Source organism: Ornithorhynchus anatinus, chromosome 19, assembly GCF_004115215.2.
Source record: "Ornithorhynchus anatinus isolate Pmale09 chromosome 19, mOrnAna1.pri.v4, whole genome shotgun sequence".
Taxonomy (NCBI): Eukaryota; Metazoa; Chordata; class Mammalia; order Monotremata; family Ornithorhynchidae; genus Ornithorhynchus; species Ornithorhynchus anatinus.
The window spans coordinates 19,156,310-19,178,140 of NC_041746.1; the positions used below are offsets into that span (position 1 = coordinate 19,156,310).

A 21,831-nucleotide genomic window follows, 5' to 3' on the forward strand; every position below is an offset into this window, starting at 1 on the left:
TCACAGAATCGTTTTTGTTCTACTTTCACAACATCTCTAAAATCCACCCTTTCCTCTCTATCCAAAATTCTACCGCACTGATCCAAGCACTTTTATCTTATATCTCTCGCCTTTTTTTAAAGGTATTTTTAAATGGTATTTAGTGGTATGATGTATTTGGCTTGCTATGTGCCAGTCTCTGTTATTCAGAAGCAGTCCATGTCCCGCTTTGGGCTCATAGTCTTAATCCCCATTTTACAGACGGGGTAACTAAAGCACAGAGAAGTGAACTGAATCGGCCAAGTTCACACAGCAGACAAGTGACGGAATCTGACTAGAACCCAGGTCCTTTGACTCCCAGGCCCTCTCCTGCTCTATCCACTAGGCCAAGCACCTTGACTACTGCATCAGCCTCCTCACTGATCTCCTGGCCTGCTGTCTCTCCCCACTCCAGGTCTCACTTCACAGTCCACATCTCCCCTCTGTTCAAGAACCTCCAGTGGTTGGCCTTCCACCCTCACATCAAAGAGAAACTCCGTACCATTAGCTTTAAAGCACTCAATCAGCTCACCCCCTCCTACATTAACTCACTGATTTCCCGCTACATCCCAGCCCATATATTCCACTCCTCTAGCGCCAACCTACTCACTTTACATCGATCTTATCTGCCTCAGCTCTGACCCCTTTGCCCACATCCACTTTCTGGCTTAGAACTCCTTCCCCCACTGCTCTCCCCACCTTCAAATCACATCTCCAGAAGGCCTCCCCCAACTAAACCCTCATTTTGCCTACACCCTCTCTCTTCGGCGTCACCTATGCATTTGGATCTGTATTCTTTAAGCAATTATTGTTCATCCCAGCCCCATGGCACGTGTATAAATCCGTCAGTGCTTCATTTTAATGTCTGTCTCCCCGCTGTGGTCTGTAAGCTCCCCGTGGGCAGAGATCATGCTACCAATGCTATTTTATTGTACTCATAGAGCAGTGCTTGGTGTAGAGTAAGTGCTCGATAAATGTCACTGATTGATTATTGGATGCAGAGCACTGTTCTGAGCCGCTGGAGAAATACAGAATGGTTTGAAGACCCGATCACTGTCTTCAAACAGCTTACAGTGTAGCAGGGGAGATGAGCATTTAAATGAATTACAGATTGTAGAAGTAATAGAGTAGAAAAGAAGAGCTGTGGGTTTATGGTAATATAAATGCTTAGGTGGTACAGAGGGGCTGAAGCCGCGGTTTCGGGAAGACCTCCCAGAGGTGTGATCTCAGAATGGCTTTGGAGAGCTGTGGTTGTGGGGGTTTAAAGGGAAAGGGAATTCCAGGCAGCGGGGAGGATTTGAGCAAGACTAGTGACAGGAGAATGAGGCAAGCCGAGCACGAGCTAGGGTGTAGCGACAGAAGAGAGTGGATGAAGAAGAGAGCTGATTATGTGCTTTATAGTCAGTGGTTAGGAGTTTGGGCTTGTCGGTTAGAGAAATAGGCAGCCGGGGTGGGCAAGAGGGTTAAGGAATGTGTTTTAGAATGATGTTTTAGAAAAATGAGCTGAACAACGGAATGAAGCAGGAATTGGAGATAGCCTGTATCAGCCTCCTCACCGACGTCGAGCTGGGGTATTGGGGCCTGACCAGCATTGGATGGAGAGGAAGGAATGCATTTGGCAAATCATTCAGTTGTATTTATTGGCGCTTACCATGTGCAGAGCACTGTACTAAGCGCAAATTACAAATCCCAGTGGTATACAAAGGCACTAGGAAGGTTTTTGAAAATTGGGGGGGGAGGGTTATTGGTGGAGTTGAAGAGAAATGAAGCGATTTGCCCAAGGTCACATAGCAGACAAGTGGCAGACCCAGGATTAGAACTCAGATCACCTAACCCCAGGCCTGTGCTCTTTCCACTAGGCCGCACTGCTTCCCATCCAAACCCATCCTGTCGCATCTGGGTGGTAGGGCACTGTTGAGTGAGACACTGGCTACTAGTCATTGCTGTCTTGCCCAGTGCAGTCTTTGGCTATATTTGCCTATTCATTCATTCAGTCATATTTATTGAGGACTTACCATGTGCAAAGCACTGCACTAAACTGGGAGAATACAACAGACACATTCCTGCCCACAATGAGCTCATAGTCTAGAGGGGGAGACAGACAATAATAAACAGAAATAGATCAATTACAGATGTAAACAGATATATACATATGTGAGGTACGGATGGGTGGGAGGATGATTGAAGGAGCAAGTAAGAGCGGCACAGAAGCGAGTGGGAGGAGAGGAGAGGAGGGCAGAGCTTAGGGAAGGCTTCTTGGAGGAGATGTACCTTCAATAAGGTTTTGAAGGAGGAGAGCAATTGTCTGATATGAGGAGGGAGGGTGTCCCAGGAGCAGCAGACTCTGCGGGATCCCCAACCAGTCTAAACAACGTGGCTCAGTGGAAAGAGCACGGGCTTTGGAGTCAGAGGTCATGGGTTCGAATCCCGGCTCGGCCACTTGTCAGCTGTGTGACTTTGGGCAAGTCACTGAACTTCTCGGTGCCTCAGTTACCTCATCTGTAAAATGGGGATTAAGACTGTGAGCCCCACGTGGGACAATCTGATTCCCCTATGTCTACCCCAGCGCTTAGAACAGTGCTCGGCACCTAGTAAGCGCTTAACAAATACCAACATTATTATTAAACAAAGTTTTGGAGACCAAAGGGATAGGATGTGTGAGGGCCAGTTGTATCTTGTAAAGGACTGTCATGGAAAAGAGAAAAATCCTCCTGCAACGCCGTATTATCTGGGAGGCTAAGGACAGTGAACCTCACCTCTCCAAAGCCCGCCTCCTTTTCTGGCCCTTTGTCAGTCAATCATATTTATGGAGCACTTACGGTGTGCAGAGGACTGTGCTAAGCACTTGGGTGAGTACAGATAATATTCATTCATTCAGTAGTATTTATTGAGCACTTACTATGTGCAGACACTGTACTAAGTGCTTGGAATGTACAATTCGGCAACAGATAGAGACAGTCCCTGCCCTTTGACGGGTTTACAGTCTAATCGGGGGAGACGGGCAGACAAGAACAATGGCAATAAATAGAGTCAAGGGGAAGAACATCTCATGAAAACAATGGCAAATAAATAGAATCAGGGTGATGTACATCTCATTAAACAAAATAAATAGGGTGATGAAGATATAATAATAATAATAATGTTGGTATTTGTTAAGCGCTTACTATGTGCCGAGCACTGTTCTAAGCACTGGGGTAGACACAGGGGAATCAGGTTGTCCCACGTGGGGCTCACAGTCTTCATCCCCATTTTACAGATGAGGTAACTGAGGCACCGAGAAGTTAAGTGACTTGCCCAAAGTCACACAGCTGACAAATGGCCGAGCCGGGATTTGAACCCATGACCTCTGACTCCAAAGCCCGTGCTCTTTCCACTGAGCCACGCTGCTTCTGTATATACAGTTGAGCGGACGAGTACAGTGCTGAGGGGGTGGGATGGGAGAGGGGGAGGAGGGGAGGGAAAGTGGGGAGAAGAGGGTTTAGCTGCGGAGAGGTGAAGTGGGGGGGATAGAGGGAGCAGAGGGAAAAAAGGGGGGAGCTCAGTCTGGGAAGGCCTCTTGGAGGAGGTGAGCTGTAAGTAAGGATTTGAAGAGGGGAAGAGAATTAGATTGTCAGAGGTGAGGAGGGAGGGCATTCTGGGACCGCGGGAGGACGTGGCCCAGGGGTCGATGGCGGGATAGGCGAGACCGGGGGACGGTGAGGAGGTGGGCGGCAGAGGAGCGGAGCGTGCGGGGTGGGCAGTAGAAAGAGAGAAGGGAGGAGAGGTAGGAGGGGGCAAGGTAATGGAGAGCCTTGACGCCCACAGTGAGAAGTGTTTGTTTCGTGTGGAGGTTGACAGGCAACCACTGGAGGTGTTTAAGAAGGGGAGTGACATGCCCAGAGCGTTTCTGCAGGAAGATGAGCCGGGCAGCGGAGTGAAGAATAGACTGGAGCGGGGTGAGAGAGGAGGAAGGGAGATCAGAAAGAAGGCTGACACAGTAATCAAGCCGGGATATTATGAGACACATTCCCTTCCCACAGTGAGCTCACAGTCTAGAAGGGCATTCCAAAATAGGGCTGTTAAGTCATGAAGGGGGTTGCCCTAGCTTTTGTACCTGAGAACCCAACATTGGGATGTTTATTTCCTAGGTCAGCAGTGTAAGAATTTGAAGAGTGGGAAAGGATATCCTAGATCAGCAGCACCCGCGTTTGATTTGTTTCTCCAGTACCGTCGTGCTTTCATCTGGTCTTCAAAAGGGAGCTTTTCTCTTTGGGTCTTCCAAAGGTGCCTTGCTGTGCCCTCAGGAGCCTTGGAAAGTGGAGAATCTGGCTCAATATTCACAGTCAAATAATGTATATAGGCAATCAAGATACTGTAGGTAGACTGAGTCGCAACAAATGGACATGATAGAGAGAGATGGCAAAACCGTGGTTTCTGTAGCCATTCTGTTTTCCTTTTAATAATCCTTACTGGCAGCCTCTTTATTTGGTCCCCACCCCCTTCCCTATCTCTTTCCTATAGCATGTCTACCTAATTCTTTTCTGATCACTTAACGGTCCAAGTCTTCAGTTACCAAAGAAGCGTGCTGTTATGGTGTTCTAGAACTGGTCTGCAGGTGCTGGCCTAGAAATCGAAGGTGTCTTCAGAAAAAGTGAAATATGAAAACTGAGGCGGGGAAGACATAAATAAGGAAGGGAGGGTAGGATGGTTTCCATAGTTGGCAAAAGTATAGCAGTTGCTTCTCCAGAAACCTTTTTCAGTAGCTGTCACCTCACTGCTCTGTTCTGTTGTTAATCTCTTTAGCATGTTTGTGCTGCTGAAAGGAGCCACTAAGGAGCAATCTTTTAAGATTGGCCAAGAAATTGCCGAAGCTGTAACTGCTACCAACCCTAAACCAGTGAAGTTGAAGTTTGAAAAGGTAAGGGAAAATCCATTCCGATGACTCCCAGAAAATACACCCCTTTTGGGTACTTTCCAGAGACTGATCCAAATGATTTTTTTGTTCATTAGTGTGTTTTTCAGAATCAATGTTACATGTTAAAATTGTGTAAAACCTAAGACCTTGTGTACTCAAGTCCTATCGCACTTATGTCCTTATCTCTATTATTATTATCATCATTATCATTATTATTGTGTCCCTTCTCTATTACTTTCTTACTCCCCTACTTTGTTTTTTAGTCTTTGCCTGCCCCACTGGACTGTAAGCTCCATGAGGGCAGGGATCTTGTCTACTAATTCCACTGAGTCTCTCACAAGCTCTTAGTACACAGTTCCGTATTCTAAGCTGGGGAGCTGAGGTCGGTAACAGATACCTCAGAAAAGATGATACAGAAGAAACTCAGAAAAGACAAGGACAGTGGTAAAAACACAGTGAGATGGATAAGGTATTGTGGCTAGAGGAGTAGAATTTCAGGGTTCTACAGCTGGAGAAGGCCTCGTTTTGCTTCTGTATCTCAGCTTTTCCAGCCCGGGGCAGGGATTGATGGGAAACCCCGAAGACATGGAGGCTGAGCCATTTCTCTCCCCAGCTGCAGGCCTCCAGTCTAGGGGGAAAAGGTCCAGCTGAGGCCTCTCCCTGCATATATGCCTCTAATCTGACTTTATTCTGGTCTTTTGGACTCAAATGAGAAGTAGCGTAGCCTAGTGGAAAGAGCAACAGGCCTGGAAGTCAGAGGACATGGGTTCTAACCCCTTGCTGCCAAGCGTCTGCTGTGTGACCTCAGGCAAGTCACTTAACTTCTCTGTTCTTCATTTGCCTCATCTGTAAAATGGGGATTAAGACTGTGAACCCCGTGTGGAACGGGGACTGTCTCTGACCTGATTACCTTGTATGTACCCCAGCACTTAGAACAATGCTTGGCACATAGTAAGAGCTTAACAAATACCACAATTATTATCAGTATTATTATTATTAAATCCAAATAAATAAATAAAATTATAGTATTTGTTAAGCACTTACTATGTGCAAAGCACTCTTCTAAGCGCTGGGGGATACAGGGTGATCAGGTTGTCCCACGTGGGGCTCACAGTTTTAATCCCCATTTGACAGATGAGGTAACTGAGGCACAGAGAAGTTAAGTGACTTGCCCAAGGTCACACAGCTGACTAGCAGCGGAGTCCAGATTAGAACCCGTGACCTCTGACTCTCAAGCCCCGCTGTTACAGCCGTGTTGTTGTATTTGTATATATTATTTATTACCCAATTTATTTTGTTAATGAGGTGTACGTCCCCTCGATTCTATCTATCGTGATAATGTCATCTTGTTTTTGTTTTGTTCTGTTTTGCTTTGCTGTCTTTATCCCCGGATTAGACTGTGAGCCCGTCACTGGGCAGGGATTGTCTCTATCTTTTGCCGAATTGTACATTCCAAGCACTTAGTACATTGCTCTGCACATAGTAAGCGCTCAATAAATACTATTGAATTAACCTCAGTTCTCCACAGAGTGTCAGAACAGTGGTGGCCTTGTGCATTCACTATGCTAGAATGCCGTTAGACTACTGTGAGTTACCAAGTTGTACGTTTTCAGTGTCTTAACAGGTGGTTTAATTTGTTTTCATTTTTCTATCTGGTATTGACATATGACTGAATGAATAAATTCACCAATTATAATGGTCTCTGGAAAGAATATATGACATTTTTCTTCCTATAAGAAGAGTTTAAGAAGGTGTCTTTTTTTCTTTTACTCCAGGTATATTTGCCGTGTGTCTTGCAAACCAAGAAGAGGTATGTAGGTTACATGTATGAAACGCTGGATCAGAAGGACCCAGTATTTGATGCAAAAGGAATAGAGACCGTTCGAAGAGATTCCTGCCCTGCTGTTTCCAAGGTAAAAGTGATCTTTTGGGTCAGTCGGTGGTTACTGTTTGAGCACTCGCCGCAGGCAGATCACTGAACTAAGTGCTCAGTAAAAAAGGGAGATACGATCCCTGCCCATAAAGAGCTTACAGTCTGCAGTGGGGAGGAGAGCTCGGGGTTAGGGAGGGGACTCAGGACTCCTTGCTCCACAATAAATAACCACATGGGCATTTATTTATTTATAAAAATGTCCCTCTAGACTAAGGTCGTTGTGGGCAGGGAATGTGTCTGTTATATTGATGCCTGTCTACTTGTTTTGTTGTCTGTCTCCCCCTTCTAGACTGTGAGCCCGTTGTTAAGTGGGGATTGTCTCTATCTGTTGCCAAATTGTACTTTCCAAGCACTTAGTACAGTGTTCTGCACACAGTAAGGGCTCAATAAATTTGACTGACTGAATGAATACTGTATCTGTTGAAGCAGCATGGCTCAGTGGGATAGAATATGGACCTGGGAGTCCAAAGGTCATGGGTTCTAATCCCAGCTCTGCCACTAATCTGCTGTGTGACCTTGGACAAGTCACTTCACTTCTCTGGGCTTCAGTTCCCTCATCTGGAAAATAGGGATTGAGACTGTGGAGGGACAGGGATTGTGTCCAACCCGATTTGCTTGTATTCACCCCAGTGCTTAGTACAGTACCTGGCACATAGTAAGTGCTTAACAAATACCATTATTGTTATTACTGTATTGTACTCTCCCAAACATTCAGTACACTGCTCTGCAAACAGTAAGCGCTCAGTAAATATGATTGATTGATGGGCCTCTTCTCTCAGTTCAGGTAGAGCAGGGCGGGATGGGCGGGCACCTGAACTCCCCTCCTTCACACCCCTAAGCTGGTGGGCTCCAGGAGGCAAGCTCTCTGACTCCCTGGCCTGTGCTCTTTCCACTAGGCCACACTGTGGCTTAGTCTATTTTGGTACTTTAGACAACCACAAAATATCTCATCAATCAGCCAATTATTCAGAGTCAGCTGCCCGTTTAGCACGTAGCCTTAAACAGAAAAACTACAAAAGAGGGAAAGACCGGGTACTTTTCATTAGCGGTATTATTTTCTTTTTTAAAAAATAAGTTGACTGTATGGAAAGATTCAAACCTGGAAATGCACCCAGTTCTCCCATAGTGCGAGAGCTCTTCAAAATCCCGAGTTGGAGTGCTCACGCTGTAGTCATCGTTAGTTCTGCTGCAAGGCGTACGAGCATAAACCATTTTTCCGGTCTCCATGGCCCATAGGACCCAAACAGGCTCGCGTTGTCCGACACATACTCCCTGATTCCCTAGCTAAGGGCTAGCCAAAACGCATACTGAAAGGATGTGTTTGAGCGTGACTGAATTACACAAATTGTATGAACGATAGATTAAAGTGAAAAAACAGCAAACGTGTTCCCAACCAGAGTCTGGGTTGGGGTGATTGGGGTCTCAGTGCTTAATGAGGCTTAGTGGGCTTCAGCACCTGGGCTGCAGATACTTTGGGGTCACTCTCCCGGCCCCAGGGGAGTAACGTAGAATTACTCGGGAGTTCAGAGCACTGACTGCACTGTGCAGAGCACTGTACTGAACTCTCCCAAACACTTAGTACACAGCTGTACACATAGTAAGCATTCAATAAATACCCTCGATCGATTGATTCCCAAAGTCCCCACAGTGGCAGTTTGATCGTGGCCCTCAGGATACAGTACGTTAACAGAGGCGTCAGGAGGAGAGTAAAAAAATTTAGTTATCCGACTGTCAGCCACATCTGAACTAGCCTCGTTCACGTACTTTCCGGATAATTGTAATTCTTCCTGTAGCTTGGAGATTTACCAGCATATTTATACAGTTCCATTTAAAACATATTAGAAATGTGTGGAATATTCTGCATCCCAGCCCTGATTCAAACACGATATTTTTTTTTTGTCCTAACTCTTTTTCTAAAGATACTTGAGCGGTCTATCAAGCTGCTATTTGAGACAAGAGATATAAGTCAAATTAAACAATACGTCCAACGACAGTGCATGAAGTTACTTGAGGGAAAAGCGAGCCTACAAGACGTCATCTTTGCAAAAGAGTACAGAGGGAGTTCCACTTACAAACCAGGAGCCTGCGTGCCGGCCCTTGAACTCACAAGGTAACACTAGGCACGGACTCCTTCTAGCATCCATGTCTTTGAGCTGTCGCCCCAGGAGGCTACCTGACATCCCACTGTCTTGCCAGTTGGCAACTAGCAAAGCCGGCTGCACAGGTGAAAAGCTGAACCGCACAGTGGAACCTTATCTAGGGCTTGGTAGGTTCAGAGCAAGTAGCGGACATCTTCGGATACCAGGGCGTCACTGTCCCCTGGGTGGGTGGGAGGGGGCGTGATGGAGGAGCTTCCACTCTGTCCACTTCCTGTCAGCTCTGGGAAGGCACGGATTAGGTGGCCACCACCTCGAGAGGGGCTCCCTCTGCTTTCTTGTCCCTGGTTCCCACGGGCAAATAGGGCTATGGTTTGCTTCATTTATCTGCCTCACGTGGGAACCATTGTGGCCGCTTGCCATTAGGTGTGTTGGCAAACTTTTAAGGCAAGTAAGATTTTTCCCCTCCTTCCTCACCCCCTTCTTCTTCTCTCCCCCTCCCCTCCTTTCCCTCCTCCTCTTTCCCTTCTCACCCCCTCCCTCGCTTCCCCTTGGCTTCCCCATCACGTCCCCCCGCCTCTTCACCTCCGTATATAGTTGAGCTCCCAGCGTCGCCTTGACCCCCGAGCTTTTGAGTTTAAATTGGGCTGCCTCTGGCTTAATCAAGTCCTAATTTCTTTTCTTAGAAATTCATTCCGAGGTGCTCTTCACGGAAGGTGCTGTGTATTTGTTTCCCAACAGGAAAATGCTTGCCTACGACCGGCGCTCCGAACCGCGTGTCGGGGAGAGAGTGCCGTACGTCATCGTGTACGGCCTGGCGGGAGTGCCTCTTATCCAGCTGGTAAGGCGGCCGGTTGAGGTTCTGCAAGATCCCAGTCTGAGACTGAATGCAACGTACTACATCACCAAGCAGATTCTTCCACCTTTAGCAAGAATCTTCTCCCTTATTGGCATTGACGTCTTCAACTGGTACCATGAATTACCGAGGGTAAGGATATCACATGGGCTGAATTAGATGCAGTTCTTTTTAGAAGCTTCTCTGTAAAACTGACGCTGATGTTCACGTAGAATGGGATGTGAGGAGACAGGTGCTCGATTTTTCACAGCCAACCTGTGGATTCTGCCGGGTAAAATTATATCATACACTTCTTATGTTTTGAGAGGGGGACTTTTACTCTCATACAGTGTAACTGTAACCTGGTCAACCAGTGGAAATGTAGGAAAGAAGAGGAGGTAGAAGAGATCAACTATACCAGTTCTTTGAGAGATGGAGTTCAAAAACAAAACGGTCCTGAGATATAAAAATATGGAGAGTGATATTTATTGAGCACTTACTCTGTGCAGAGCACTGTACTAAGTGCTTGGGAGAGTACAGTATAACAGAGTTAGCAAACTCTGCCCATAACTAGCTGACAGAGGGGGATACAGACATTAATATGAATAAGAAATGTATAATGTATGTACACAAGAGCTTTGGGGGGGAGCAAATATCAAATGTCCAAAGGTCAGAGATTGAAGAGCATAGATGACACAGTAGGGCGAGCGATCTCGGGAAGAGAGGGCTTAATCGAGGAAGACCTCTTGGAGGAGATGTGACCTCAACAATGCTTTTAAGATAGAGTGGTGATCTGGCGTATATGGAGGGGGAGGGAATTCCAGGCCTAGGGAGAGGATTTGAGAAAGGGGCCGGCGGTGAGATGGATGAGACGGGAGCACAGTGAGTGAGCTGAGGCTGGAGAAGCAGAGTGTGCAGTCTGAGCTGTAGTAGATCAGTGGGGTGAGGTAGGAGGGAGCGAGCCGATCAACTGCTTTTCAAGAACTCCAGTAACCTGGAGGTGAAGTGGAGTGGATGCTGTGAAAATGGTAGCGTTAGAGCTTCACTGCACCAGACTAGTTTCTGTGGATTTGAGGGTCAATTGTTTGCACGTCACTTTGTATTTACCCCAGTGTTTAGGACAGTATGCAGCACGAAACGGATCTTTTATAAGCACCATTGCAACTAAAAATAGTAGGTATCGTCCCTGGCCTCAAAGAGTTTACATTCTAGTGGGGGAGTGACAGACACTAAAGTAAGTTACCTACAGGGAGAAGTAATAAAGAGTGTGAAGTAGGTAAATAAGTGCTGTGGGGGTAGACAGCAGGTTGTGAGTCTGAGACAGTGTGGCCTAGTAGAAGGAGCACAGTCCTGGGAGGCAGAGGGCCTGGGTTCTAATTCCTGCTCTGCCAGTTGTCTGCTCTGTGACATTGGGCAAGTCACTTAACTTCTCCGTGCCCCATTTCTCTGTAAAATGGGGATCGAGGCTGTGAGCCCCATTTTGGGACAAGGGCTTTGTCCAACGTGAATATCTTGTATCTACCCCAGCGCTTAGTACAGTGCCCAGAACATAACACATAACAAATATTATTTAAAAAAAATAAAAGGGCTTTGGTAGCACCAAAGTGTTGAGGTAGCTGAGGGACAGGAGATTAGACATAAATTCAAAAATGCACGTGCTGAGTCACAATTTCCTGAAGAGATCTTTGGGAAGAGGAGCTGGGTTGGACCAGCTGATAAGAAAAAAAATCTCCCCCTTCTTTTCATAAACTATAATAACAATAATAATAATGGCATTTGTTAAGCACTTACTATGTGCCAAGCACTGATCTAAGCGCTGGGGGAGATACAGGGTAATACAGTTGTCCCATGTGGGGCTCATTCTTCATCCCCATTTTACAGATGAGGTAACTGAGGCACAGAGAAGTTAAGTGATTTGCCCAAAGTCACACAGCTGACAAGTGACAGAGCCGGGATTAGAACCCACAACCTCTGACTCCCAAGCCTGTACTCTTCCCACTGAGCCACACTACTAGATTCAGTAGTAAAGGGTTATTTCCCAGATTAATAGAATGTAAAACGAACTAGTAGAAGACGCACTGGCAGTTTCTATTGGAATACACTGAAATAGAGTATGACAGAACAGAAAAGGAAAAGCATTCCAGGTTATCAACTTGACAGACTCATGGGACCCTAGTTTACCAGAATGGAATCCATCTGGCTAAGTATTAGTAATAATAATAATTGGGGTATTTGTTAAGTACTTATTATGTGCCAGGAGCTGTTCTAAGCCCTGGAGTAGATACAAGCTAATCGGGTTGGACACAATCCCTGTCTGACACAAGGCTCACAGTCTTAATCCCCATTTTACAGATGAGGTAACTGAGGCTCAGAGTTTAGTGACTTGCCCAAGGTCACACAGCGGACAAGTGGCGGAGCCAGGTTGAGAACCCAGGTCCTTCTGACTCCTAGCCCCGCGCTCTATCCAAAGGCCACGTTGCTTCTCTAATGTCTAAAATGTGTATTAAAGTATTTCTGCCTAATGTGCAGTTCTCCTTTGTCGGGGTGTCTGCCCTTTCCTTCTTGGGGTATGGAATATACCAGACAGTCCTGTCCTCCACCCGCCCGTCCCTGCCTGGAACCAGTACCGAAGGAGCTGTTTCTTTGTCTGGTTTTTCAATTTTGAGTGCCGACCTTCCCTCTGCCATGTTTTCAGTCGCCAAATTCCTCTGCTCAAACACGGTGCAAGGGGGAAATCAGGGAGGCACTACTACCAGATGGCGCATGGGATGTCAGCACGTTACACCGAAGGCTTGGCGTAACGTGCGTCAGTCAAGTCGTACTTATCGAGTGCTTACTGTGTGCAGAGCTCTGTACACCATCACAGTATAACAGACACATAAGGAGTTTACAGTCTGACGTCACGTGCATCCCCTTATCTGGAAATCGCGGGGTCTCCCTGCTTCCTTCTCCCGAGTTCTCCTGCTGGCTTTTGCTGGAACCCTTGGGTGGTCCCTTATGGTCCTGTTTTCCCCGGGGAGAGAAATATGAGCACAGGGTATTACGCTGCAGATTCCGCCTTTTTCTTTCACCTACCCAACGGGCAAGGGCCTCTGATTGAGAAGCCCTCTTACTCTGGACTTTCCCTTGTTTCAGATCCAGAAAGCCACCACCTCCGCTCACAATGATCACGAGGGCCGGAAGGGGACTATCTCTCAGTATTTCACTACCTTACACTGTCCTGTGTGTGATGAACTGACCCAGCACGGGATCTGTAGTAAATGCCGGAGCCAGCCGCAGCACGTGGCCGTAGTCCTCAACCAAGAGATCCGAGAGTGGGAACGTAAACAGGAACAACTGGTGAAGGTAAGGATTCAAAGAATGAAGCCCAAACCCTGAATCGGATTCGTCCAGGGTGATTTCAAAAACTCCAAGGCAGCAGGACGAGAGATGATGATAATCAGAATGATAATAATTGCGGTATTTATTTAGCGCTTACTACGTGTCAAGACCTGTCCTAAGTGCTGGGATAGATGCAAGGTAATCATGTCGGACACAGTCTTAAATAGGAGGGAGAACCGGGATTGAATTTCCATTTTACAGATGAGGAAATTGAGGCACAGAGAGGTTAAGTCTTGCCCAAGGTCACACAGCAGGCACCTGGTGGAGCCCAGGATTAGAACCCAGGTTCTCTGACTCCTAGGCCGGCGCTCTTTCCGCTAGGCCATATTGCCACCTCGTGAAATCAGCTTGTAAAGTGACAGCTGTTTTCTCTGTGAACGGTCATCCTTTATGGGAATGCATCGCTGTACTCATATAATTACCTCACTTTTTTGCATAATTTTTGCCAGAATTAAGTCTAGCATAAGGAGAGCAGGAGGAAAAAGAGCAGAAATAAAAGAGAGGGAGAAGGAAGAGAAAGTAAGAGGGCACTTGAGACTGAGTCTCTCCGAAATGCTGCATACAGAAGGCATTCAGTAAATTCCCCTTCTCCATCCCCCCCGACACACACCATCTTGTCTTCCTTTCCCAGAGTATTGATGAGCCTGTATCTTCAGATTTAATGTGCTTTGACCCTTCTCTTCATAATAGTAACGTTCTTGAAGCACTTACTATGTGCCAGGCACTGGACTAAGCACTGGGGCAGATGCAAGATCATCGACAGTCGGACAATCTGAACCCTTCCTTTCCTGGAGTTCACAGTCTCCACAAGCCCGCAACTGATATCCACTGCTTACAAAAATGACCTCTTATATCTTCCTCAAAAATCAGTCCAAGAGGATGGGGGATGATGTGGAGGAAGCAATTTTGCGGCTAACTACAGTATGTGGATGAGTAAGAATGTAACTAAGAGGGTGTATGTGTGTTGCTTTGTTCAGATGGCCAACCGGTCGCTGTGAGTGCCCAAATCCACATTGTCACACATTGTTGTGTTGGTAATTGGAGCACTATGACCTGAGGAGAAGAAAAATTGACCAGGGAAAGCCTCCTGGAGGAGGTACTACTTCAAATGGACTTTTAAAAATGAAAATGGCATTTGTTAAGTGCTTAGTGAGTGCCCGACACTGTCCTAAGAGCTGGATCCATGTCCCACGTGGAGCTCACAGTCTTAATCCCCATTTTACAGGTGAGGTAACTGAGGCCCAGAGAAGTGAAGTGACTTGCCCGAGGGCGGCCGACAGAGAAGCGGCGGAACGGGGATTAGAACCCAGAACCCAGGGAAGCAGCGTGGCTCAGTGGAAAGAGCCTGGGCTTTGGAGTCAGAGCTCATGAGTTCGAATCCCAGCTCTGCCACCTGTCAGCTGTGTGACCGTGGGCAAGTCACTTAACTTCTCTGTGCCTCAGTTACCTCATCTGTAAAATGAGGATGAAGACTGTGAGCCCCACGTGGGACCACCTGATTCCCCTGTGTCTACCCCAGCGCTTAGAACAGTGCTCTGCACATAGTAAGCGCTTTACAAATACCAACATTATTATTATTATTATTATTAGGCCCTTCTGACTCCCAGGCCCGTGTTCTTTCCCCTAGACCGTGCTGCTTTTTGAACGTGGGGTCAGCTGTGAGTTGGCAGGTTTGGAAAGGAAGGGAAAGCAGGAGTAGACCATGGACAAGGGCCCAGAGAGAGGAGAACTAGGAGCAGTGACTAGATTGGCTTCAGGGAAACAGAATGAGCTTGGGGTATAATGGCTTGGTACAGTGCTTAGTACAGTGTTCTGCACCCGTACGATTGATTGAGAAGAGACTGGGTAAAAGAGAGAGAACTGTGATCAGGAGTTTGTGCTTGGGGTGGAGAAGAATGGGGAATATTTGTGCAAAACATCTGAGAAAAGTGATCCAGGCAGGAGAGTGGAATATGACCTGGAGAGGGAAAGACTAGAGGCAAGGAGTCCAGAGAGGAGGCTGCTATGGTAGGGTTATGACAAGGACCTGAACCAAGATGCAAAGGGAAATTAGGGAAATATTGTGGAAAAAAGCAGCGTGGTGTAATAGAAAGATCCCTGGCCTGGGAATTGGAGAACCTGGGTCCTAATCCCAGCTCTGCCGCCGGCCTACTGTGCGACCTTGGGCAAGTCACTGCACATCTCTGGGGCTCGGTTATCTTATCTGTAAAAATGGGGATTAAATCCTCCTGCCCCCTTAGATTGTGAGCCACAGGTGGGGTTGTGTCCTACCTGATTATCTTTGTATCTACCCCAGTGCTGAGCACATTGCTTGACACATTGGAAGTGCTTAACAAATACCTGTAATAAAAAAGAAAAACCAAAAAAAATGTAGTGACAGACTCTGAAAGCGAAAGAGAGGGAGAAATCCAGGATAACGCCAAGGTGGAAGAGCCAGTGAAAGAAACAGGGAAGTATCCAGAAAGGTAAGAACAGCAGAGAATATATCAGTAAAACCAAGATTAGATAGTTTATCCAGGAGACAGGAATGATCCAGAATGTCAGAGACAGCCAAGATAATAATAATAGTAATGTTGGTTTTTGTTAAGCGCTTACTATGTGCAGAGCACTGTTCTACGCCCTGGGGTAGATACAGGGTAATCAGGTTGTCCCAGATGAGGCTCACAGTCTTAATTCCCATTTTACAGATGAGGGAACTGAGCCACAAAGAAGTTGTGACTTTCCCACAGTCACCCAGCTGACAAGTGGCGGAGCCGGAATTCAAACCCATGACCTCTGACTCCCAAGCCCGGGCTCTTTCCACTGAGCCATGCTGCTTAACAAGTAGGGTTCATTCATTCAATAGTATTTATTGAGCGCTTACTATGTGCAGAGCACTGTACTAAGCGCTTGGAATGAACAAGTCAGCAACAGAAGTAGGGTTGAGTTACAGCCTCTTAGATTTGGCTCGAAGGTTGTCGGTGACCTTGGAGACTGCGGTCTCATGAAGAGGGACATAATCCAAAGTATAGAGAGTCAAGAAGGGAAAGGAAGTGGAGGTTGTGGTGGAATTATACGATCTACTGGAGGAATTGGGACAGGAATGAGAGCGGAGAACTGTAGCTCGCTCTATTAGCGACCAATATTTGGCCACTTGAGCTAAAACTTTTGATAAGAGACTTGATGGAGCAGCTAGTTGACACTAGAATATCTGGGAATTTGAATCCCTCCTCTGTAACTATCAACATCAGTCTTTGGGCTAGAAAGCACACCAGCCACGAGTACCTAAATCCCCAGGTTACATCCGACTTTCAGACTGCGAATGCCTCGAAGTCAACCGTCTACTTCTGCTGTACAGGACTCTCTGCAAGAACACTCCAAAATACTGTATTTCTATAATCAGGGGTACTTACTGCTTGTGTTTGTACGGTACTCTCCCAAACGCTCAGTACAGTGTTCTGCACACAGTAAGCACTTAATAAATATAATGGATTGCTTCCACATGCCTCCCACAGCCCCGGTGGCTAGATACGAGCTCAGTGATGCCCCAGGGCCACTTCAGGTTCCTGACTCCATTGCACTATAGGGTGAGAATCTATTTTACTGAGGACTTTGTGCTGGCTTTGGGAGTATTCTGGGAGCAGATATAGAATACCCAAAGAACAGAGGAAAAGAAAAATGGTAGTTCTTTCTAAGCGAGCCCCCGGATGTTATGGAAAGGAAATAGCACTGCTAGAAACGGTGTCGGCTTATCCGTCGCAAGCCAGGAGCCCCCATGTTGCAGTTTTAGGAATGTAAGTTTTTATCTTAGGGCTGTTTAAATTGCAGCAACTGTGTCCCTTGGGAGGAGCAAATAGGACGCAGATTGGACTTGAGTAGTCGTCGTAGTATTTATTAAGCACCTACTGTATGCAAAGCACCGTACTACGTCTTGGGGAAAAAGTACACAGTTGAAAACTGGCCTCACTTTCTGACCTGTAGGTACTCACAAGCTCAGAATAAGCAGGTTGGCCACAGACATACAAGGTGAAACAACATGAAGTGTAGCCTAATGGATAGATCACAGGCCTGGGAGTCAGAAGGACCTGGGTTCTAATCCCGGCTCCACCCGTTCATTCATTCATAGTATTTATTGAGCACTTAAACTGTGTGCAGAGCACTATACGAAGCAGTTGGGACTGTACAGCATAACAATAAGCAGACACATTCCCTGCCCAAAGCGAGCTTACGGTCCTGTCTGCTGTGTGATCTCATGCAAGGCACTTCACTTCTCGGGGCCCCAGTTACGTCATCTCTAAAATGGGGATTAAGATTGTGAGCGCCATGTGGGACGGGAACGGTGTCCAAACTGATTAGCTTGTATCTACTCCGGTGCTTAGTACAGTGGCTGGCCCATAGTAAGCGCTTAACAAATTCCATAAAAATACCAAGACAAGATTAAATACCCTAGGGATTAGAGTTGCTCGCTCTTGGCCACTTAGGCAGGGCTGGGCAACATCCCAGGCAAGATGGGCTCCGCCACAACCCCGAGCCCCGACGGTCGACAAGTTCAGAAGACCTTGGGCTACCCTTTCGGCCGCTCCCCGCCACCCTGGTGGAGGGAGAAGATGTTGATAGGAACGGGGAAAGGGAGAATCTGTCTTGGGAATTCCAGAGGAATTCCAGTGGCTGGAGGAAATGAATAGAGGGATGGAACTTGCAGAGTATAAAATGGCCGTGGCCAGATCACACCCATTTGTGATGATATTACTGTTTCATATAACCCAGTGTATACATTTGAACTGAATTGTCGATTTCCATGGACTCTCGCTTTCATGGAAGACACTTTCATTAGAGTATTGTGCTCGGCTTATGGCTCTAAAACCTGAGAAACTGGGGAGTGTAGAAGGTAGGAACCAAAACAATGGAAAGATTGAAAAACAGGTCTATTGCCACCCAAAAGAGAGGGGAGAGGGGTATCTTTAGCCTTCAAAATACAAAGGTATTTTGGATGGAATTTGGGGACAGCTATTTGGCAGGGCTGCAGGGATAGGACAGAAGGAAAAGGTGGAGGTTATGCTTCTGAAAGGTAGGGGAGACCTCAGGAAAAACAATTCCTGTTTGGGCTCCGAGACGCGGGACAAGTCCCCCATTCAGATGTGGAATCTCCTGCAGAGATTAAAGAACAGGGTAAACGGGCTTAATAAAAGGCTTTCAAAAATCCAGGCATGCAGGTTTGGGTTTTCTTTGAAGAATACCCACTCTGTGTGTTTGTCAGAAGCCTGGGTGAGCGGATCCATGGCAATCTGGAAATGACAGGGGAATTTAGGTCAGCGTGTGAGACCCTTGCTTCATGTCGCCTGCCCTTTCAATTCGGCCCCTTCTCTCCCCGTTTCCTTATTCTCCTTAACCTCCTTATGCCACCATTCGGCATCGTGGAATTCACCGTGCATTGTTAACAGAGGGTGGATCGCCCAACCACACTTGAACAGGAGTACCGTCCTCTCAGTCTACTCAAAAACACACGTGAGCTGAGTCAAAAATGGATTTGAGAGATAGATCTTGATTATGAAGCAATTCCGTAATAGTAGGCAGGCACCCTGAAAATGTGAAATGAAAGGAATACCAAAAGTTTGATGTTCCTAAACTAAAGATGTGGTTAATTAAGAGCCCTAGAATGTTCTCCTGTGTTCTTTCAGATATGCAAGAACTGCACTGGCTGTTTCGATCGGCAGATCCAGTGCGTTTCTCTGAACTGCCCGGTACTTTTCAAGCTGTCTAGAGTAAGTCGAGAATTATCCAAGGCACCCTATCTCCGTCAGCTCCTAGACCAGTTTTAAGCGATCGATGTTCCGGGATTCCAGGTGCTATTTCTTTTATCGTGTTTACCACACACTGAAACCGTTGTGCATGGTGCTTTTTCAATTTTCATCGATTCACGGATCTCTGTCTTCTGAAGAATACTAGAACATTTGTGCCGACTAGATTAAAAAAAAAGACACTCGAACTAGGACTGGTTCGCTGAAGATGTATAAATTCCTCATTCACCTTTTTAACATCCTGTTTTATAATGCAGATGTTGAATTAGCTCTAATCCGTGTACCATCTTGTAAATCCATTTGAGTATGTCCTGTTTAGCTCCCTATGGAAGAAGCACTGAAAACCTCTTAAAGAAAAACCATTAGTGTGTTTTCCTTGGACTGTCAGTATCAAAACATGTGTTACTTCGAGATATATTATCCATTCACTTTATAATTTTGACTGCGAGATATTTTGTAAATACACTTTTTTACTTTTCAAACAACTGAGTAAAATAATGTGCAATGAATTTTATACAGATGATTTTAAAGTTGTTTGGTATATTTCTTCTAGGTTTTGCTTGACTCAGAGTAGTTCGGTTATTTTGATCAGACTGTGTAAACAGTAGTGTACGTGTTGCATTTCAGAACATTATTTTCGAAAAACCGCTGTCTTGCTTTAGCTATTAATGGGGCATTGTGAGGAACTGTGCAAAGACATTTTTGTTACAAACCTGTGGGCCTGTTGCAATACTTTAAATACGATAAATTTTATTCCATTTTGGCTTCTTTTGTATAGACACTTCTATTGCTTCTAAATACGCTTAAAATATTTTCTTTCCTTACTGTACAGTTTATTTGCCATCATCTTGAACACAAAATGTGTATTTAGAATATTTGTATAACTGTATAAAATGGAAAAAAAAAGGAATTATGTGGTCAGTGCATTGTTTTCTAAACTGGAAATCATTTTGTTTTAAAAATTGATAATGGAAACCATATTAAAATTGAATAAAATATGAAAGATTGTCCCGGCTTGCATCACTTGAACTTGAAATGAATCCCATTTCTCAGCGAGGAGACTCTGATCCTGCCAGGGAGGTCACGTGAAGGAAGAATAACGGGTACCCGACTTATACTTCGCATTGGTCAGTATTGTCTCGGCTTTGCTCACCTTTCCAAGTGCGGTTGAAGAAAGAGGCAGCAAAAACTGCTCCCTGAAAGAAGTCAGCCATTGGGCCTCTTTGCCGGTAACAGCTCGATTCTCATTAGGCTACTAGGCTGTGTTCGGAACCAGCAGCGAGGATGTCGACGCGAGGAATGCTAAACCCTCTCCTATACAAAGTCAATTCTTTAGACCGTTAATGATTTCAGGGACTTGGAGGACCAGAAATGGAAGAGCTTCTTGTCTGACCACCTCCCAGGAACAGAAAACTGGTTACCTGGTCAGGCAGTGCAATGACTATCCCAACGTTTACAAATCCTTGAGGACTGGACATTAGGTTGTTAAGGTAATAACCGCTTCCTACCCGCAAAGGACTTCAGTAGCCTTTGAAGGTTGGAACTTGCCAAGAAAAGGTGGGTTCTGGCTAATGGGAGCAAGAGGGCTGCTAAGCAGGACGTTTTTTCAAAGGCCCCCGGGGACTTTTCTTTGATTCTGGTCGGATTGCTTTCGTCTCTTTCTTTCCGGTGCTCACTTCACTACTGTGAGGCTGCAGTTGCCGAATTCTGACAGTGCGGTGCTCCTTTAAAGGCAACTTACTGCACCCCGATCTCATCTTTCCACCGATCGCGTGGCCTGGAACTCCCTCCCCTTTCATAGATCACAGCCTACCACTCCCCTTTCCTTCGAAATTGTAATAGAAATTCTCTCCTCTCTCTCCTCTCTGCATCTCCAGTGCCCTCCCGGCACTGATTTAACAGTCTGCTTCCCCCTCTCGACAGTTCCCGGTGGGCAGGGGATGCGTCTACAACCTCAGTTGAACTCTCCCATGTGCTTAGGTCAGTGCTCTCTGCACACAGTAAGTACCTGGCAGATGACTGCAGTTTTTTTGGTTTTTGTATTCTGTGGTACTTGTTAAGCATTCAGTATGTGTCAAACTGTTCTAAGTCCTGGAATAGGTCAGACACCATCCCCGGCCCAGATGGGGCTCACAGTCTAAGTAGGATGGAGAACAGGTATTTAATCCCCTTTTAGAGTTGAAGAAACTGAGGCATAGAGAAATTAAGTGACCGGCCCAAGGTCGCCCAACAAGCAGTTGACACGGCTGGGATTAGAACCCAGGACCCTGACTCCCAGGCCCATGCTCTTTCCACTACCCCATGCTGCTTCTCAATTATTGGGTCATCTGTCTGAAGCCTAGGTAATTATATTATTGACTTTGATAAGTTAGGTCTTAAATTGACCATTAGGTCGAGATCTTTGTTAGTCTAAAGATCCTTAGAAAAATAGAGTTAATTGTCTTCTTTTGGGAAAGGATCATCAATCCTCTCTTGAATGGCTTCCTTGCTCCATTTTTGAGTCTTTGCTGTGAGTGAAATCGTGCAGATTTTCTGATTGCATTGTTGTGTGAATTTCGAATGGCAAGTTTAGCTGGGCTGTTGATGGTTCTGTCGCTTTTCTTGTTTTCCAACTATAGGTTGGTTTCTAACTCTAGGACCTACTACTATTCTGCCGAGAGCACACAGTGGTGATGGCAGAGTGACTAATTTCTAATTACTCTTAGTTGGATTTTAAATTCCAAAACCCATACTAACAATCTACGATGGTGAAAGCCTTGAAAGCAATGGTGAATCCCAACGTTACACCCAGGGCCTTGGAGCTTTCCCCTTAGGTCCTCTTTTTTTTTTTTCCCGTGGCATTTGTTAAGCGCTTACCACGTGTAACTGCTGGGGTAGATACAAGATAATCAGATTGT

General features: G+C 46.1%; 1 protein-coding gene across 2 annotated transcripts in view; it reads left to right on the forward strand.

Annotated features, from left to right (window-relative positions):
• The window catches only part of REV3L (REV3 like, DNA directed polymerase zeta catalytic subunit), a 211,016-nt gene extending 191,074 nt beyond the window's left edge, over positions 1-19,942 (forward strand). For both annotated transcript variants that reach the window (XM_029047173.2, XM_029047174.1), the window contains 6 exons: positions 4,801-4,915; positions 6,688-6,825; positions 8,765-8,955; positions 9,683-9,929; positions 12,912-13,121; positions 18,815-19,942. In XM_029047173.2, coding sequence (XP_028903006.1) covers positions 4,801-4,915; positions 6,688-6,825; positions 8,765-8,955; positions 9,683-9,929; positions 12,912-13,121; positions 18,815-18,955 — 1,042 coding nt within the window. In that variant the 3' untranslated portion in view covers positions 18,956-19,942. The remainder of the gene's footprint in view (positions 1-4,800; positions 4,916-6,687; positions 6,826-8,764; positions 8,956-9,682; positions 9,930-12,911; positions 13,122-18,814) is intronic.
• The last annotated feature ends 1,889 nt before the right edge of the window (positions 19,943-21,831 follow it).